Source organism: Ovis canadensis, chromosome X, assembly GCF_042477335.2.
Source record: "Ovis canadensis isolate MfBH-ARS-UI-01 breed Bighorn chromosome X, ARS-UI_OviCan_v2, whole genome shotgun sequence".
NCBI lineage: Eukaryota > Metazoa > Chordata > Mammalia > Artiodactyla > Bovidae > Ovis > Ovis canadensis.
In genome coordinates, this window is record NC_091727.1 from 78,118,756 (window position 1) to 78,133,740 (window position 14,985).

At 34.9% G+C, this 14,985-nt stretch overlaps 2 protein-coding genes across 2 annotated transcripts in view; one reads left to right on the forward strand and one right to left on the reverse strand.

Moving 5' to 3' along the window:
- ZNF711 (zinc finger protein 711) overlaps positions 1-2,778 on the forward strand; it is a 34,868-nt gene extending 32,090 nt beyond the window's left edge. Inside the window, exon 13 of the mRNA XM_070290353.1 lies at positions 118-2,778. Within this exon, the coding sequence (XP_070146454.1) occupies positions 118-1,295 (1,178 nt within the window). The 3' untranslated portion in view covers positions 1,296-2,778. The remainder of the gene's footprint in view (positions 1-117) is intronic.
- Positions 2,779-6,175: 3,397 nt separating this feature from the next.
- Positions 6,176-14,985, reverse strand: part of POF1B (POF1B actin binding protein) — a 100,771-nt gene continuing 91,961 nt past the window's right edge. Inside the window, exons 16-17 of the mRNA XM_070290354.1 lie at positions 10,002-10,116; positions 6,176-8,575 (exon numbers count right to left, since the gene is read on the reverse strand). Of these exons, the coding sequence (XP_070146455.1) occupies positions 8,570-8,575; positions 10,002-10,116 (121 nt within the window). The 3' untranslated portion in view covers positions 6,176-8,569. The remainder of the gene's footprint in view (positions 8,576-10,001; positions 10,117-14,985) is intronic.

The window sequence follows — 14,985 nt, forward strand, 5'->3', positions numbered from 1 at the left end:
TCCACTAGTATAGTTCTCACATTGTGAATGTCAGCTAATTTTGCTGCATTTGTTGTAAAACCCTTTTAAAACAGTCTGGCCAAATGTTACAACTTCCTTTTTTTTTTTTTAATCTAGCTGTTATAATAGGCCCTGATGGACAACCCCTGACAGTGTATCCTTGCCATATTTGCACAAAAAAGTTTAAATCCAGAGGATTCTTGAAAAGACACATGAAGAATCATCCTGATCATTTAATGAGAAAAAAATATCAGTGTACAGATTGTGACTTTACAACTAACAAGAAAGTGAGTTTCCATAACCATTTAGAAAGCCATAAGCTTATAAACAAAGTTGACAAAACCCATGAATTTACAGAATACACACGAAGATACAGAGAAGCTAGTCCATTGAGTTCAAATAAACTTATATTAAGAGACAAGGAGCCGAAGATGCACAAGTGCAAATACTGTGACTATGAAACTGCGGAACAAGGACTGTTAAACCGACATTTACTGGCTGTTCACAGCAAGAATTTTCCTCATGTTTGTGTTGAGTGTGGGAAGGGCTTTCGACATCCTTCTGAACTCAAGAAACATATGAGAACCCATACTGGTGAAAAGCCATATCAGTGTCAGTATTGTGTCTTCAGGTGTGCAGATCAATCAAATTTGAAAACTCACATTAAGTCTAAGCATGGTAACAATTTGCCATATAAATGTGAGCATTGTCCCCAAGCATTTGGTGATGAGAGAGAACTTCAACGCCATCTGGATTTGTTTCAAGGACATAAGACACACCAGTGTCCTCATTGTGACCATAAGAGCACCAACTCAAGTGACCTTAAGCGGCACATCATATCTGTCCACACTAAGGATTTTCCTCACAAATGTGAGGTCTGTGATAAAGGTTTCCATCGCCCTTCTGAGCTCAAAAAGCATAGTGATATCCATAAGGGTAGGAAGATTCATCAGTGTAGGCACTGTGACTTTAAAACATCAGATCCATTTATTCTTAGTGGTCATATCCTTTCAGTTCATACTAAGGATCAGTCATTGAAGTGTAAAAGGTGCAAAAGAGGATTCAGACAACAAAATGAGCTCAAAAAGCATATGAAGACTCACACTGGAAGGAAGATTTACCAATGTGAGTATTGTGAATACAGCACCACAGATGCATCTGGCTTTAAACGACATGTGATATCAATACATACAAAAGACTACCCACACAGGTGTGAATTCTGCAAGAAGGGATTCCGACGACCATCAGAAAAAAATCAGCATATTATGAGACACCACAAGGAGGCTCTTATATAGTAAGATTAATATAAAGAAAGAAGCTATTTAGAAAATATGACATGCTACATGGGAAGATAATTTCACAAACTCTTTCACCTGGTTACATAGCTTGATATTATAAATTTGCATTCTTTTTATTAAAGATCTTCAAGTATTTGAATTGAGAGGGGATCTCATAGCCCTTTGAAATTACTTAAATAATTTAAGGAGCACCATAGAATGGTTGCAGAAAACCTTATTGTCTATTTAATGGTATAAACATAATTCAACCACAGAGGGGAAGAGCAAAGACGACCACTTTATTTGGCTGATCATACTAGAGACAAATCTTTCTGAAAAAATCATATCTAATTAAGGCCTAACTGCATAAAAGGCTTCACTTTTATGCAGTTTTATAAATGGGGTGGTAAAATAAAATGCAATCATCCATCAGTCACTTAGTCACTGAATCTTTATATGGTACCTGGAAATTGAATTCCAGAAATGGCAAAAGTTTTGTGTATTCATTGAAAGAAATTTCACTGGAAAACAGGTTAGATTAGTTCAATACTATTTAGAAGGATTTCAGAGCTACTAAGGTTTTATTACAGGATAGGATGTTTAAAATACAGCATTCTGTACTAAAGTCTAAAGATTCAAGTTCCCCTTTTTTCTGATGTTCAAGTTGATTGATATTCAGTATGGCATATATGACAAAAGTATATTTGAGTCAAATGTGGCTTTCTAAAATGCATGCAACAGTAATGTTGCAAACAAAGCTAGCACTATATTTCTTAATGATACTAAGATTAAATTGAGAGAACACAGTTTTCTTAAATATTTAGTTTTTTTAGGACAGTCATAGCAAGTATGATTGTTCCAGTCTTACTTGCTCTAATGTTTAAAGGTGCAATTTTATGCCATTATTGAAATTTTTGATTTTTAAAATCTATATACCATATTATTAACATACATTTTCAATGTGAGGCAGTATTTATGCAGTATTTAACAAAACACTATGCTGCCAATAGAGCTTAGAGGTGGATATTCAGTTTACAGTGTATAAAATATGCATCCTTTTAACAACACTTTATGTTAGCATGCTGCAAATCAACATGGCGCTTAATATAAAAAGCTGGTTTAGGGAAATTTAATGAAAATCCTGTTCATAAATGTAATGCATATGATGTGTACTTTTAAGTTTTAGTTGCTTCATGTTTACACTCAGCTGTTCAGCATAATTAAAATGTAATTTTACTTCATGCTATATTGTGGCTTTGTGTTTTAAATAATGTTCACCTTTCTGTTTTTGCACCAGGTAAGAATCAGTTCCTTGAGAATAAATTTTTTAATCTTTCTTAATTCAGAATATTAAATTTGGAAAATCTAAAGTTGTGTGTCATGTGGTTGTAAATGATGTACACGCTGTAAGATAAGATTGTCACTGTTAATGTGGGATTATTATTTCTAAATGTTACTCATTGAAATGAGCATACAATAAAAAGCATTTATTGCACTTAAAGGCTTTATGAGTTTGTTTAAAGTTGTGTTTAATGTCCATTCTTAAAAGACTTTTTACTTAAAATTGCTCTTAGGCATTTTTTGCCTGCAATTTGATGTTTTATAGAATTTTGTGCATTAACAACATGAGCTAGGAATTTCAACAGTTACGATGGTATAGCATGATTATTCCTCAAATTTTTTTTTTGTTAAAACCATGATGGAATGCTTTAAAGTTGCTCATCTTAAGACTTGAGACTTAGTATTATAGAGAAAACTAAAAATTCTTGGCCTGCTTAAGTAACAAGATCCTGAAAAATGAATCTAATTATGTTTCCCATAGGCCAACATACACTCATTAAATCAAGGCTTTGGGAAAGATTCTGCAAATGAACTTAGTAGTCAGTGTTCGGTAGAATTCATGTACCTAGATATATAGCACTGTTGCTTAAGACTCTCTGTCAGTTGGGTTAATTATTCTTTAATGATCACTAAGAGAAAAAGCCATTACATGTTAGACCAATGCTTTAAGCTTTAATGTCTATGGAGTTTGTCTAGGGATAGTGTTAAAATACATATTCTAATTCTATAGGTGTGGACTGGGGTCTACTATTCTGCATTTCTATCAAGTTGCCAATGTGTTAACCACCATAGAAATAGTGAGGTGTTAGGCAAAGCCCCCAGTGTAATTCTGGTACACTTTGGCAGCTTTGCTTAAACAACTACGAGTGAGTATAATGAGGAAATCCATACTGAGGACTTGGCATTTGAGCTGAGACTTGAGTGCCAAGAAAAAACCCGTCATGAAGATCTTGTGCAAGAGCATTCAAGGCAGAGAAATATATGTGCAAATACAGACAACCTGAGATGGTACAAGCTTTGGCTGCATCATGGTGAAAGGAACTGATAATTGATGAGACCTGTGGGAATTTGAAATAAGAAGTCATTGGAGGGTTTTAAGGAAAGGAATGATGTGATTTACATTTTGAAGATCATTTTGGAGGCTGTGTGAAGAATGTATTGTAGAGGAGCCAAGGGAAGCAGGGAGCCATGTGAAGAGGTTATTCTACTCATTCATGGCTACAATGGGGCTGAAGAAAAGCAAATAGATTCTCTTATTAATTGGATCTAGAAAACCTCAGCCAAGATAATACAGATAAGAATTCAGCCCATGTTACAAACAAAAGATTGCTCTTAAAAATGCAGATTTTACCTGGACAGGCTTATTTTATATGACCCCCCCCCCCAAAATGTAAGTCAAAGTACCTTCACAAGAAGGAGGAATCATTTTGCAATTACTAAAAGAATAGGCACTTTTCTAGAACAGTTCAGGGTCATTACATGGAAATGGATTTGTCTGATTGTCACTTCCAAGTGGCCTATACCATGATAGAGAGGAAAATATTAAGAATTATTCAGGTAGAGCTCTCAAATTCAATTCATGTCTCATACAGGAAAACCACCAGTTTGAACCTTGACCTTCCTTTAAAGATATCTATGACATAACTTATATTGCAGAAAACTTTTGACCATATACAATATAATGAACCCCTATATAGCCATTACCCAACTTTAGCAATCATTACTTACATGGTCAATTTTGATTCATTTTTTACTTTTCCTTACTCCTGCTTTAACCCACCTATACCTCATTGGTTTATTTTTATTCCCTATTGTCTTACTGGCTTATTTTGAAGTAAGTCCCACGCATAGTTTTAAGAATTTTTGAAGGAAGATATCACACAGTTTTTAAATACACTTACTTCCAGAAAAAGAAGACATCTCACATGAAGGCAGGGGAACTAAACAATCTTCTTGGTCAGTACTTTCTAGTTTCCTTTATTGTGAGAATTGGTTAGAACTGGAATTCTATCAAATAAAACTTTTAGGACTCAAGATTTCATTTAGAGAAAATGCAGAACTAGATTAGAACCCTAGAATATCACAAGGTAATTCCACCCTGTCTTACCAAAAGAATTAGCTTGTAAATTTGATACTGGTTAACAAAGTTCTCTTAGAACCTTGGAACCTCTTAGATAGGAACTGCCTATTGTTATTGGCAATCTAGAGGCCCTATAGAAGAACTTCTAGATTTTGTAGGGTCAAGGCTCTAACACTAGGTATCAAAAATGTTTTCACCTGACTTGTTCCAGTTGCTAGGCCTCTCATTTTTTTTTTAATTTTACTTTACAATACTGTATTGGTTTTGCTATACATCAACATGAATCCACCACGGGTGTACATGAGTTCCCAATCCTGAACCTCCCTCCCACATCCCTCCCCATACCATCTCTGGGTCATCCCAGTGCACCAGCCCCAAGCATCCTGTATCCTTCATCGAACCTAGACTGGCGATTCGTTTCTTACATGATACTATACATGTTTCAATGCCATTTTCCCAAATCATCCCACCCTCTCCCTCTCCCACAGAGTCCAAAAGTCTGTTCTATACATCTGTGTCTCTTTTGCTCTCTCACATACAGGGTTATCGTTACCATCTTTCTAAATTCCATATATATATGTTAGTATACTATAATTAATGGTGTTTTTCTTTCTGGCCTACTTCACTCTGTATAATAGGCTCCAGTTCTCCATAGCTAGGCCTCTCTCTTTGAGCATCACCAAAGTAACTATTCCAAAGGGAAACCCCCATTTTAAAATTTGGACCAATTGGCAGTATTAGAACTATTTAACCCAGAATGTAACTCCCAGCCACCCAGTCTAGATCCCAGCCTACCCATCATAACATAGCTGGCACATCAGACGCCTTTAGGAAACTACTTTAAAAAGCTTATATAATGTCCCATCTTAAGAAATTGGTCTGATTTATTATATTTGGCACACTTGGGGAAGGAGTATTCAATACTGATTGTGTTAGCAAACCAGCTATTAAAGTAATATGTCATAAAGTCTATCCCTTGACATAAAGAATGTCTGGAACATAAACTTTAATAATAAAAAAATGGGAAGGAAGCCAAACATAAAGACCCTGGACTTAATATTTCATATACAAGAGACTGATCCAAGACTACCAAGACTGCCTGGCTATCATGTAATTATGTCATATTACTATTCCAGTGTTCCTCTGTAGGCTCAAAAGTGTCTTGTTTTGTCACTAAAGATTAATGGTTTTATAAGACAGATGTGGTGGTTTATTCTGGTATTTATTTTTAAAATTTATTTATCCTAAGATGGATAGAAAGTACTTTTGCATTTTTTTACTGGACGAAGAAGTACTATGGACATCCAATAAATTTAGTAATGGTGTCTGGTGGGGGAGAGAGACCTTGCAGGGAAGTCTTTTCACAGCTTATTTACTTTCATGGGTACTATGGCTACACGATGTTATCTTTGTGGATTATAATAATGAGAAAGAAATGAGAATGGCTTTTTGTTACAGTGATCTAAATTGAGTGGTAGCATGTAATTTTTTTAGCTTTATTTTGTTCCTTTTGTACTGTTTCTGTAGACAGTATTACAGTTAAAGCACAATTACAAAAATGGGAAGAATGTTTTATGGCATCTAGTTATGAACTTAACTGAATTATGAAATTTAGAGGACTAGGTTTGTAAGTGAAGAAATTCTCATTTTAAGCAGAAACATGCATCAATGAGAGGTCCAACTATGTTAAAGTGTTGCCTCTAGTAATCCACATCAGAGTTTTCTATTGTGGTGCTTATTAGCCTAACATAAACATTCATGTGAATAATAACTTTCTGACCAAAATGTGCAGCTAAGCTAAACATCCATACTGCATGTTTCCTACTAGGACTTCCACAAAAACCATATAGATACATATTTTATTTATACACAAATTAACTTTGCATGTCATTGCACAATCTCCCATTTTATTCAACATGTAAAGTAAAATATGCTGGAACAAAAATTAGATAAACAGGCATTCCTCACCTGACAATATCTGCAGTTTTCAAAGATAAGCTGTGTGAAACTTAGGAAAACAATCACATGTTTCTATTGAACTTGATCAAAAATTAGAAAAGAAATACATACATATAAGTTAAGTGTAATAATCTCCTTGTTATAACTCCCATTCTCTCACTATGCATGGATCAAATGAACCCAAATTTGGGGCACTGTTATTTTATATGAGTATTTTAGGAAAATCACATTTATTCTAATTTTAAAGCAGTAGCACTTTTCTATCAGGCTACTAAAAACTTCCACTTACATAATGTATAATGGGGAGATAACAAGGCATTATTTTGTTACAGTTATGTATATGAGTAGTTAGCAGAGGAGAAATCTCCATTGTTCCTATACTAAGGGAAAAAAAGTAAGGACTATATAGCTCATTCTGTTACAAAACACTAATAAGATTAGAATTGTACCAACCCACATTACAGACCTTAACATTTTAGTCAGAGTATTAAGAAAATAAGGCTTTTTGCTTCATATCAAGGCTAATTTGGATATTTATATAAATATTAAAAACATTTTTCTTTTCACTTGTGGTTTGATTCAGTATGCTGCTAAGTCACTTCAGTCATGTCCGACTCTGTGTGACCCCATAGACGGTAGCCCACCAGGCTCCCCCGTCCCTGGGATTCCCCAGGCAAGAATACTGGAGTCAGTTGCCATTTCCTTCTCCTTCTTGATTCAGTATAGTGCCTCATATGTTCCTATCTTAACAGTTTCTTAGTATAATGGATAATTATTAGAATATAATTATAAAGAATGACAGAATTATATATAGATATTTGCAAAGACATTTCAGTGCAAAAACTCATTCACATATAAATCCAAATTTATTTGTTACCTGAATCTATACTTTGTCAAATATAAACATTTTAATTTTTGCTAATTCTTAACTTTAACCAAAGGGGTTGAAATTTTAAAAGTTCATTCATATCTACTAATATATTTAGAAAATACTTTAGTTCACTTTATATGATCATTAGATCCCAATTAATCAACCAACTTCAAAGTACATTAAATATTTTATGATAAGATCCCTTCCTCCCAAGTAGAATACAGATATCAAGTGTTTCAGTTTTATACAGTATTTCAATGTTGTTTTGTCTACCACTATTTCTTAAAAAAGACCACCTTCCTTCCACTCTCTACTGCAATATAGTGTTATTTGTTTTTAAGAAAGTGGGTGTGATCATTTGGGGATGATATGTTTCAGAAGACAGATTTGCCAAGCCACTGACAAGAACTTAGACCCATAATACCATAATGTACAATCTAGTAGATTTAGGTATTTTTAAAAATATTATCCCATTTCCCTAATAAATGAAATTAACCATCACCTTTGATGTAGTTTTATCTCAAAGAAGTATAAATATAACTCCTTTGTACATGTAATAAATTATCTACTTTAATCACAAGGTTTAATATGAAAATAGCAAATATATTCTGTATATACCATGCATTAAACTGTTTTTTTAAATTCAATAATATTGCTTTTTGTTGTTGTCATTAAAAAAAGTATTTACTCCTGCAGCTAAACTGCATTCTAATATCATAGGAAAACTTCTAGTGAGATAACTTGTAAAATCTCTACCCCAACAAAATTAACTCTGTCTAGGAAGCGCCCTATTGAAAAAGAGTGGATTAAGTCCTACAGTTTGTAATTGAGTTTTAAAAATTAGTATGTTGCTATACTGAATACAAAAATGTGATAGAAAGGATTCAAGCCTTATAAATGACTGGAGAAACTCATCTGTATAACTAATTAATTCCATTAGACTTGCAGGTTTGTAGCATAGTTTAAAATAATGATTGGCTTTTGTTATGAAAAAAAGTACTAATAAAGACACAAAAAAATTCCTTTGAGCTGGAGATTCATTCATGGCTAGAAAAGAAAAAAAAATATTTTAGAACTGGCTTATAATTAAGTTAAGACATTATATGAACAAAGTTATCAAAACTGTGTACATTGATATGAATAATACCAAAGGAAATGCATGGCACTGTTTGGCACTTTTTTATGTGTGTAGTCAATGACACAATGGTTTATCTGACTTTAGTCAAGGTATAGTTTTCAAAAGACTTTAAGCACAGGGGAGGAAGATTTAAGTAGATTTACTCCTTGGTGTCATATTTAGAGGTTAAATATATCCAAAAGTCTCCGTTGATAAATACACATCTATCATCTGTGAACTTAGATATATTTTGAACTTGCTAGTAGTATCTAGTACCTTCAGATATCAAATTTGATGTTCATTGCCATATACTATTAATGAAGGGAAAAGTAACTACTATTATTCTGTAGACCCTTTATTTGGCAGGTCCTCACATCCCAGGGACAGAGGAGCCTGGTGGGCTGCCGTCTATGGGGTCGCACAGAGTCGGACACGACTGACGCAACTTAGCAGCAGGAGCAACAGCAAATTTATGCCACCTCTGGGGAATAATAGTAATAAGTAATTCTCAATAATTAATGACCTAAGAAATTCAATATATTAAAATATATTTCAAAGTTCAAATTATTTTTATTTTAGGGTTACTGAATGTTGGTTGCTTCCACTGATGATAGATAATCATATATACATGATTAATGATTTGACCATAGTTAGAGAAGGGCTTCAGAGCTAACAGCTTTCTGAATTTTTTTTTAGTTTATTCAAATATTTGAGCTTGTTCAACCAAAAGATAATTGTTCAAAGTGAGTTAACAGATGTTTAATTTTATTAATTATATCTGCAGTAATTTATTAATTATGCACCTGCAGTCTACATTTAAAATTTTCCTTGAAAGGTTCTACAGAAAAGTTGATTGATATATACTTATCTGTTGCTCATCATGATATACTTAGGCATTTTAAGACTTTTATTGAAATATAATAAACTTAGAAGTAGTACACACATAGGTGTACAACTAAATGAATTTTCCTAAACTCAGCACATATATACAACCATCAGATCAAGAAAGAGCATATTATTAGTACCCCAGTAGTCCTCCTTATGTTTCCTTCCAATCGGGTGCCAACCCTCAAAGAAAACCAACCACTTCCTGACTTTAAAAACCATAGATTAGTCTTACCTGCTTTCAGTACTTAAGATTTTAACATAAGAAAAAGGCAGTCATTATCATGGTGTTAAAAATCAGATTCTATATAGTTTTACAATGTCCTACAATGTGCAGGGCAGTCCCCCACATCAAATTATCCAGTCCCAAATATTAATAGTGCTGAGGCTGAGAAACTGCTAACAAAACGTAATGGCCTTAGGATTTTTTTCTCCCTAATTATATACTCTAGAAATGTCCCATGAACTTACACAAGTCCATTTGTCTTCTGTTTTCTCAATCACAATAGTTTGTGTATCACTACCTGGTGGTATATATTCATAGTCATCATACAAGAGGCCTAGGATTGGATACTGTGTCCTGTACCTATATAGAAAAACAAAAGTTAGTTTACAGGCTGGACAAGAAAATAATTTCATTGCTTTTTAGTCACTCCTACTTTGACTTTCCTTATTTAATTTGGCTCTGAATGACTTTTAACTTTTTCTAAAAACAAAGTCTCCTCTTAGATTTATTACTATTATTTTCAAGAGAATAAGAGGGAAGTATTTCTGCTTCTGGCAATGATGGACCACTGGCAGCATAAGACAGTGATCCCAAAGGGAAACAAATGACATGAGCCCTACAAGTGCCTACCTCACTCACTGCCTGGAGTGAGAATTTGTAGAACAGAATACCAGACAGGAGAGAGCTATATAGTTGGAGAGACATGAAGGGATCTGTAGAGAATTCCCTTACAAGTCTTTGGTGAGTACTGATCAGTATAGGCGTGTGAAAAAGCTGCTGAGGCTGGGGTAAGAACCACTGAAAAGGAACAGTCTTAAAATTCCTGGAATTCACTTGGTGAAGGGAACTCTAGTCTGTGTTCCACTAACCAGAGTGAGAAGATTTCCTAATACTAGAGTGAAGTTAAGTCGCTCAGTCGTGTCCGACTCTTTGTGACCCGTGGACTGTAGCTCACCAAGCTCCTCCATCCATGGTACTCTCCAGGCAAGAATACTGGAGTGGGTTGCCATTTCCTTCTGCATAATACTAGAGGGCATCAGGGAAATACTACAAAACACTACTACTGCCTTAGTAGTGGGATGACCTGGTCCTAGACTGCAAGTTGTTCTAAGTGTTTAAAAACAAAACTTGAAATTATTACACTTTCCAAATAGCCTAACCTCATCTCAGAACAAACCTCCTAAATTCTTAGTGTCATAAAAAATATCCAGAACTCAAGTATGTAAAATCAAAATATATGACATTCAATAAGAAATTAGTAGGCATGGAATGAAGCAGGAATATGAGTAATGAAGAAGAAAAAAGTGAATTAGTAGAAACAAACCAAGAAATGACAAATAAGCAAGGTTTCATCTACTAGAAATATAAAGAAATGTATAAAGTATATAATAAGTTGGAGGAAAGCATGAATACAGTGAGAAAGATTGAGAATATGATGATTTACATCAGATTTATAAAGATGAAATTAATGTTGTATGGGATTAACAACAGATTAGGCACTGCAGAAAAAAAAATACTACTAAATTTGAAGACATCAGGACAAATTACCAAAATCAAACACAAGAGGAAAAAAAGACTGAAAAAGCTATACAGAGTATGAGTTAGCCATGTAAAATATCAGGTGCCCTCATATATGCATAATTGAAGGATTACAAGATATAGGATTATATATTCTAGATTATAGGTTTAGCAGGAGACAAAAAAATAATTGAAGAAATAACGATCTAATTCTTTCCAAATTTGATAGAAACTAAACACAGAGATCCAAGAAGCTCAATGAAGAACAAGAAAATTAAAGATGAAGAAAAACACACAGAGGCACATCATTATCAAATTGCTGAAAACCAGTGATAAAGTATCTCATAAACAGAAAAAAAGCATTACTCAGAGAAATAATCATAAAATTAACATCAAACTTCATAATAGACATAATGAAAGTCAGAAGACAGTGGAATGACAGCTTTAAAGTACTGGAAGAAAAAAATTTCTCCAGTTAGTATTCTACACACAGCAAAAATAACTTTGGATAATAAAGGCAAAATTACAACTGTTTTCAGACATAAAAAGCCAAGAAAAGTCTTCACCAGCAGAGCAGTATAGTGAGAAATAGTTCTAATGAGGTGGATGAAACTGGAACCTATTATACAGAGTGAAATAAGCCAGAAAGAAAAACACCAATACAGTATACTAACGCATATATATGGAATTTAGACAGATGATAATGATAACCCTGTATGCGAGAGAGCAAAAGAGACACAGATGTATAGGACAGTCTTTCGGACTCTGTGGGAGGGGGTAAGGATGGGATGATTTGGGAGAATGGCATTGAAACATGTATAATATCATATATGAAATGAGTCGCCAGCCCAGGTTCGATGCATGATACCCGATGCTTGGGGCTGGTGCACTGCAACGACTCAGAGGGATGGTACAGGGAGGGAGGAGAGAGGGGGATTCAGGATGGGGAACACGTGTATACTTGTGGCAGATACATGTTGATGTAAAGTAATTAACTTCCAATTAAAATAAATAAATTTATTAAAGAAATTAAATAAAGGAAGCATGGAAAATGATTATCAGGTGGTAATTTTGGATCTAAGCAAAGAATGAACAGCACTAGAAATGATAAATATGTGAGTAAATTTAAAACATTGTTTTTCTTGTTTTAATATTTTAAAAATAATTTTACTATTTAGAGCAATATAATACTGTATTTGAAGGTTTATAATATATGTAAAAGTAAATATAGATAATAGAAATAGCAGAAAGATCATGGGAAAATGGAAATATACTACCATAACATTTCTATGCTACATGTGATGAGATGCATTATTTGAGGACAAACTGTGATAATATAAAAAAGAATAGTTTAAAACTTAGAGCAATCATAAAAAAAAGAAATATACTTAATAAACCAATAAAACAGATAAAATACAATAATGAAAATAACTTCAAGAATATTACTAAAATTGATATAGTTCTAATCAGATTGGTTAGCAAAGAAAGAAAGAGCACACAATTTAAAGATATCAAGCAAGATATCACCTCATACCTGTCTTAGAATGGCTATTATCAAAAAGACAAGAAATAGCAGATGTTGGCAAGTGTGTGGAATAAAGGGAAACTTTTGCACTGTTGGTGGGAATGCAAACTGGTACAGCTACTATAGAAAACAGTATTGAGGTTCCTCAAAAAAATTAAAAATAGAACTATCAAATGATCTAGCAATTTAACTTCTGGGTATTTAGCAGAAGGAAGTGAAAACACTAAAAGGTATCTGCACTCTAATGTTCATTATGACATTATTTACCAATAGTCAAGACATGAAATCAGTGTAAGTGTCCATCAATGTTGGAATGGATAAATAAAATATTATGTATTATATATTCAATACACATACATACACACACACTGGAATATCATTCAGCCAAAAAATAAAGGAAATCCTACCATTTACAACAGAATGGATTGACCCTGAGGGCATTATGCAAAATGAAACAAGGCAGACAGAGACAGACAGATACCATATTATCTCACTTGATAAAATATATATATATATGTACATATATGTATATATATATATAGGTAAAGAGAACATATTGCTGGTTGCCTGAGGTAGAAGTAGGGGGTGAGCAAAATGGGTGAAAGTGGTCAAAAGGTACAAACTTCCAGTTACAAAATAAGTACATTGGGATGCAATGACCAGTATGGTAACTATAGTTAATACTGTATTGTATATTTGAAAGTAGCTAAAAGATTAGATCTTTAAAAGTTCTTATCACAAAAATTTGTAACTATGGATGGTACTGGGTATTAACTAGACTTATTGTGGTGATCACTTAGAAATATACATATAGTGAACCACTGTTATATATCCAAAAGTAAAATAATGTTATATGTTAATTATATCACAATTTTTAAAAATTTAAAGAGAAATCTTTTGTCTTGAAAACATAAGAAGGAGTATGATGACAAAAGAACAGTCACAGAAGACCTCAGACATCCCCCCAAAAGACTTAAAAAAAACCCTCTGCATACTTGGGTAGAACTAAAAGAAAAGGAAAAAGAAGAATTCAGAATGAGGCCTGCACCTTTGGGAGGGAGCTGTGAAGGAAGAAAGTTTCCCACACCTTTAGAAGTCTCCTCACCAGTGGAGAGATCATACTGGACAGAGGGAGACTATTGGAGCCTAAGAGGGAGAGAGCAGCAACAGGTTTGTGGAAGGCAAAATAGAGAGTAACCTGCACAGAGGGTCGGCACTGCCAATCTATGTTCCCCAACCTGAGACACTCTTCTGTCAGTGAGAGTGGGGCTCGGGTGCTGAAGTTCAGATTCCAGAGCTCAATCTCAGGGAGAGGACCAGGGTTAGGTGTGGAAACTACACCTAACTAGGTCTAGGTGTACTAGGAAGAGCCCTGAGCCCACCAGAGAAAGAAGGCACCATTATTGGGAGGCACATGAGGAGAGGGGTGGGACCACCATAAAAGCTTCTTTCCCTGTGAGTGCTCCCAGGCACAGGACACCGCCTAGAGGAGGCCTGGGGACTGGCATCAGTCACCATCACCATCTTGGGCTCCAAAGGCAGACACTGGCCACCTCTTCCAGACCTGCAGGCAGATGCTGGAACTACTCTGCTGTCCCAGGAGAGCACGGATACCTCTTGCTACTAGGAAATCCACCAGTGAGTTCCAGGAGCTGTTCCATTGTCCTGGGAGCATATAGGTAAATTTGCTCCTCCAGAAAATCCATCAGTGGGAGTCAGGACCTGCCCATGCTGTCCTAGGAGGACACGGATAGCTCCCCCTACTAGGAAATCTGCCCAAAGGGGCTGAAACTAGGGGATATGTGACTAAGGAAGAAGTGGTGAAATCTCTCTTAGCAGCTGTGTAAACTTTAGTTACACCTCCACTGATGGCTTCCTAAATTCAGTGCATGTGAAACATCTGAAAGGACAAGTGTTCTTGTAACTGGGAGGGGTCTAACTTTAGCAGCTGTGGGCTTTGTGGGCACATACATGTGAAGGTTGGGGCAAACCAAAATATGAGCTGCCTGTGTAGTTCCCATGGTGAGTCCAGGTGCATAGCTGATGCAGTCCTAGGACCTGACTTTAGTGGATCTGAGCCAATGGCCTGATGAAAACAATGCCTGGGAGTCACCAAGGCCAATTGCTGGCATGCCCACAGTTAAGGTGGGACCAAGAACACCAACAACAATATTGTACTTTGTAAG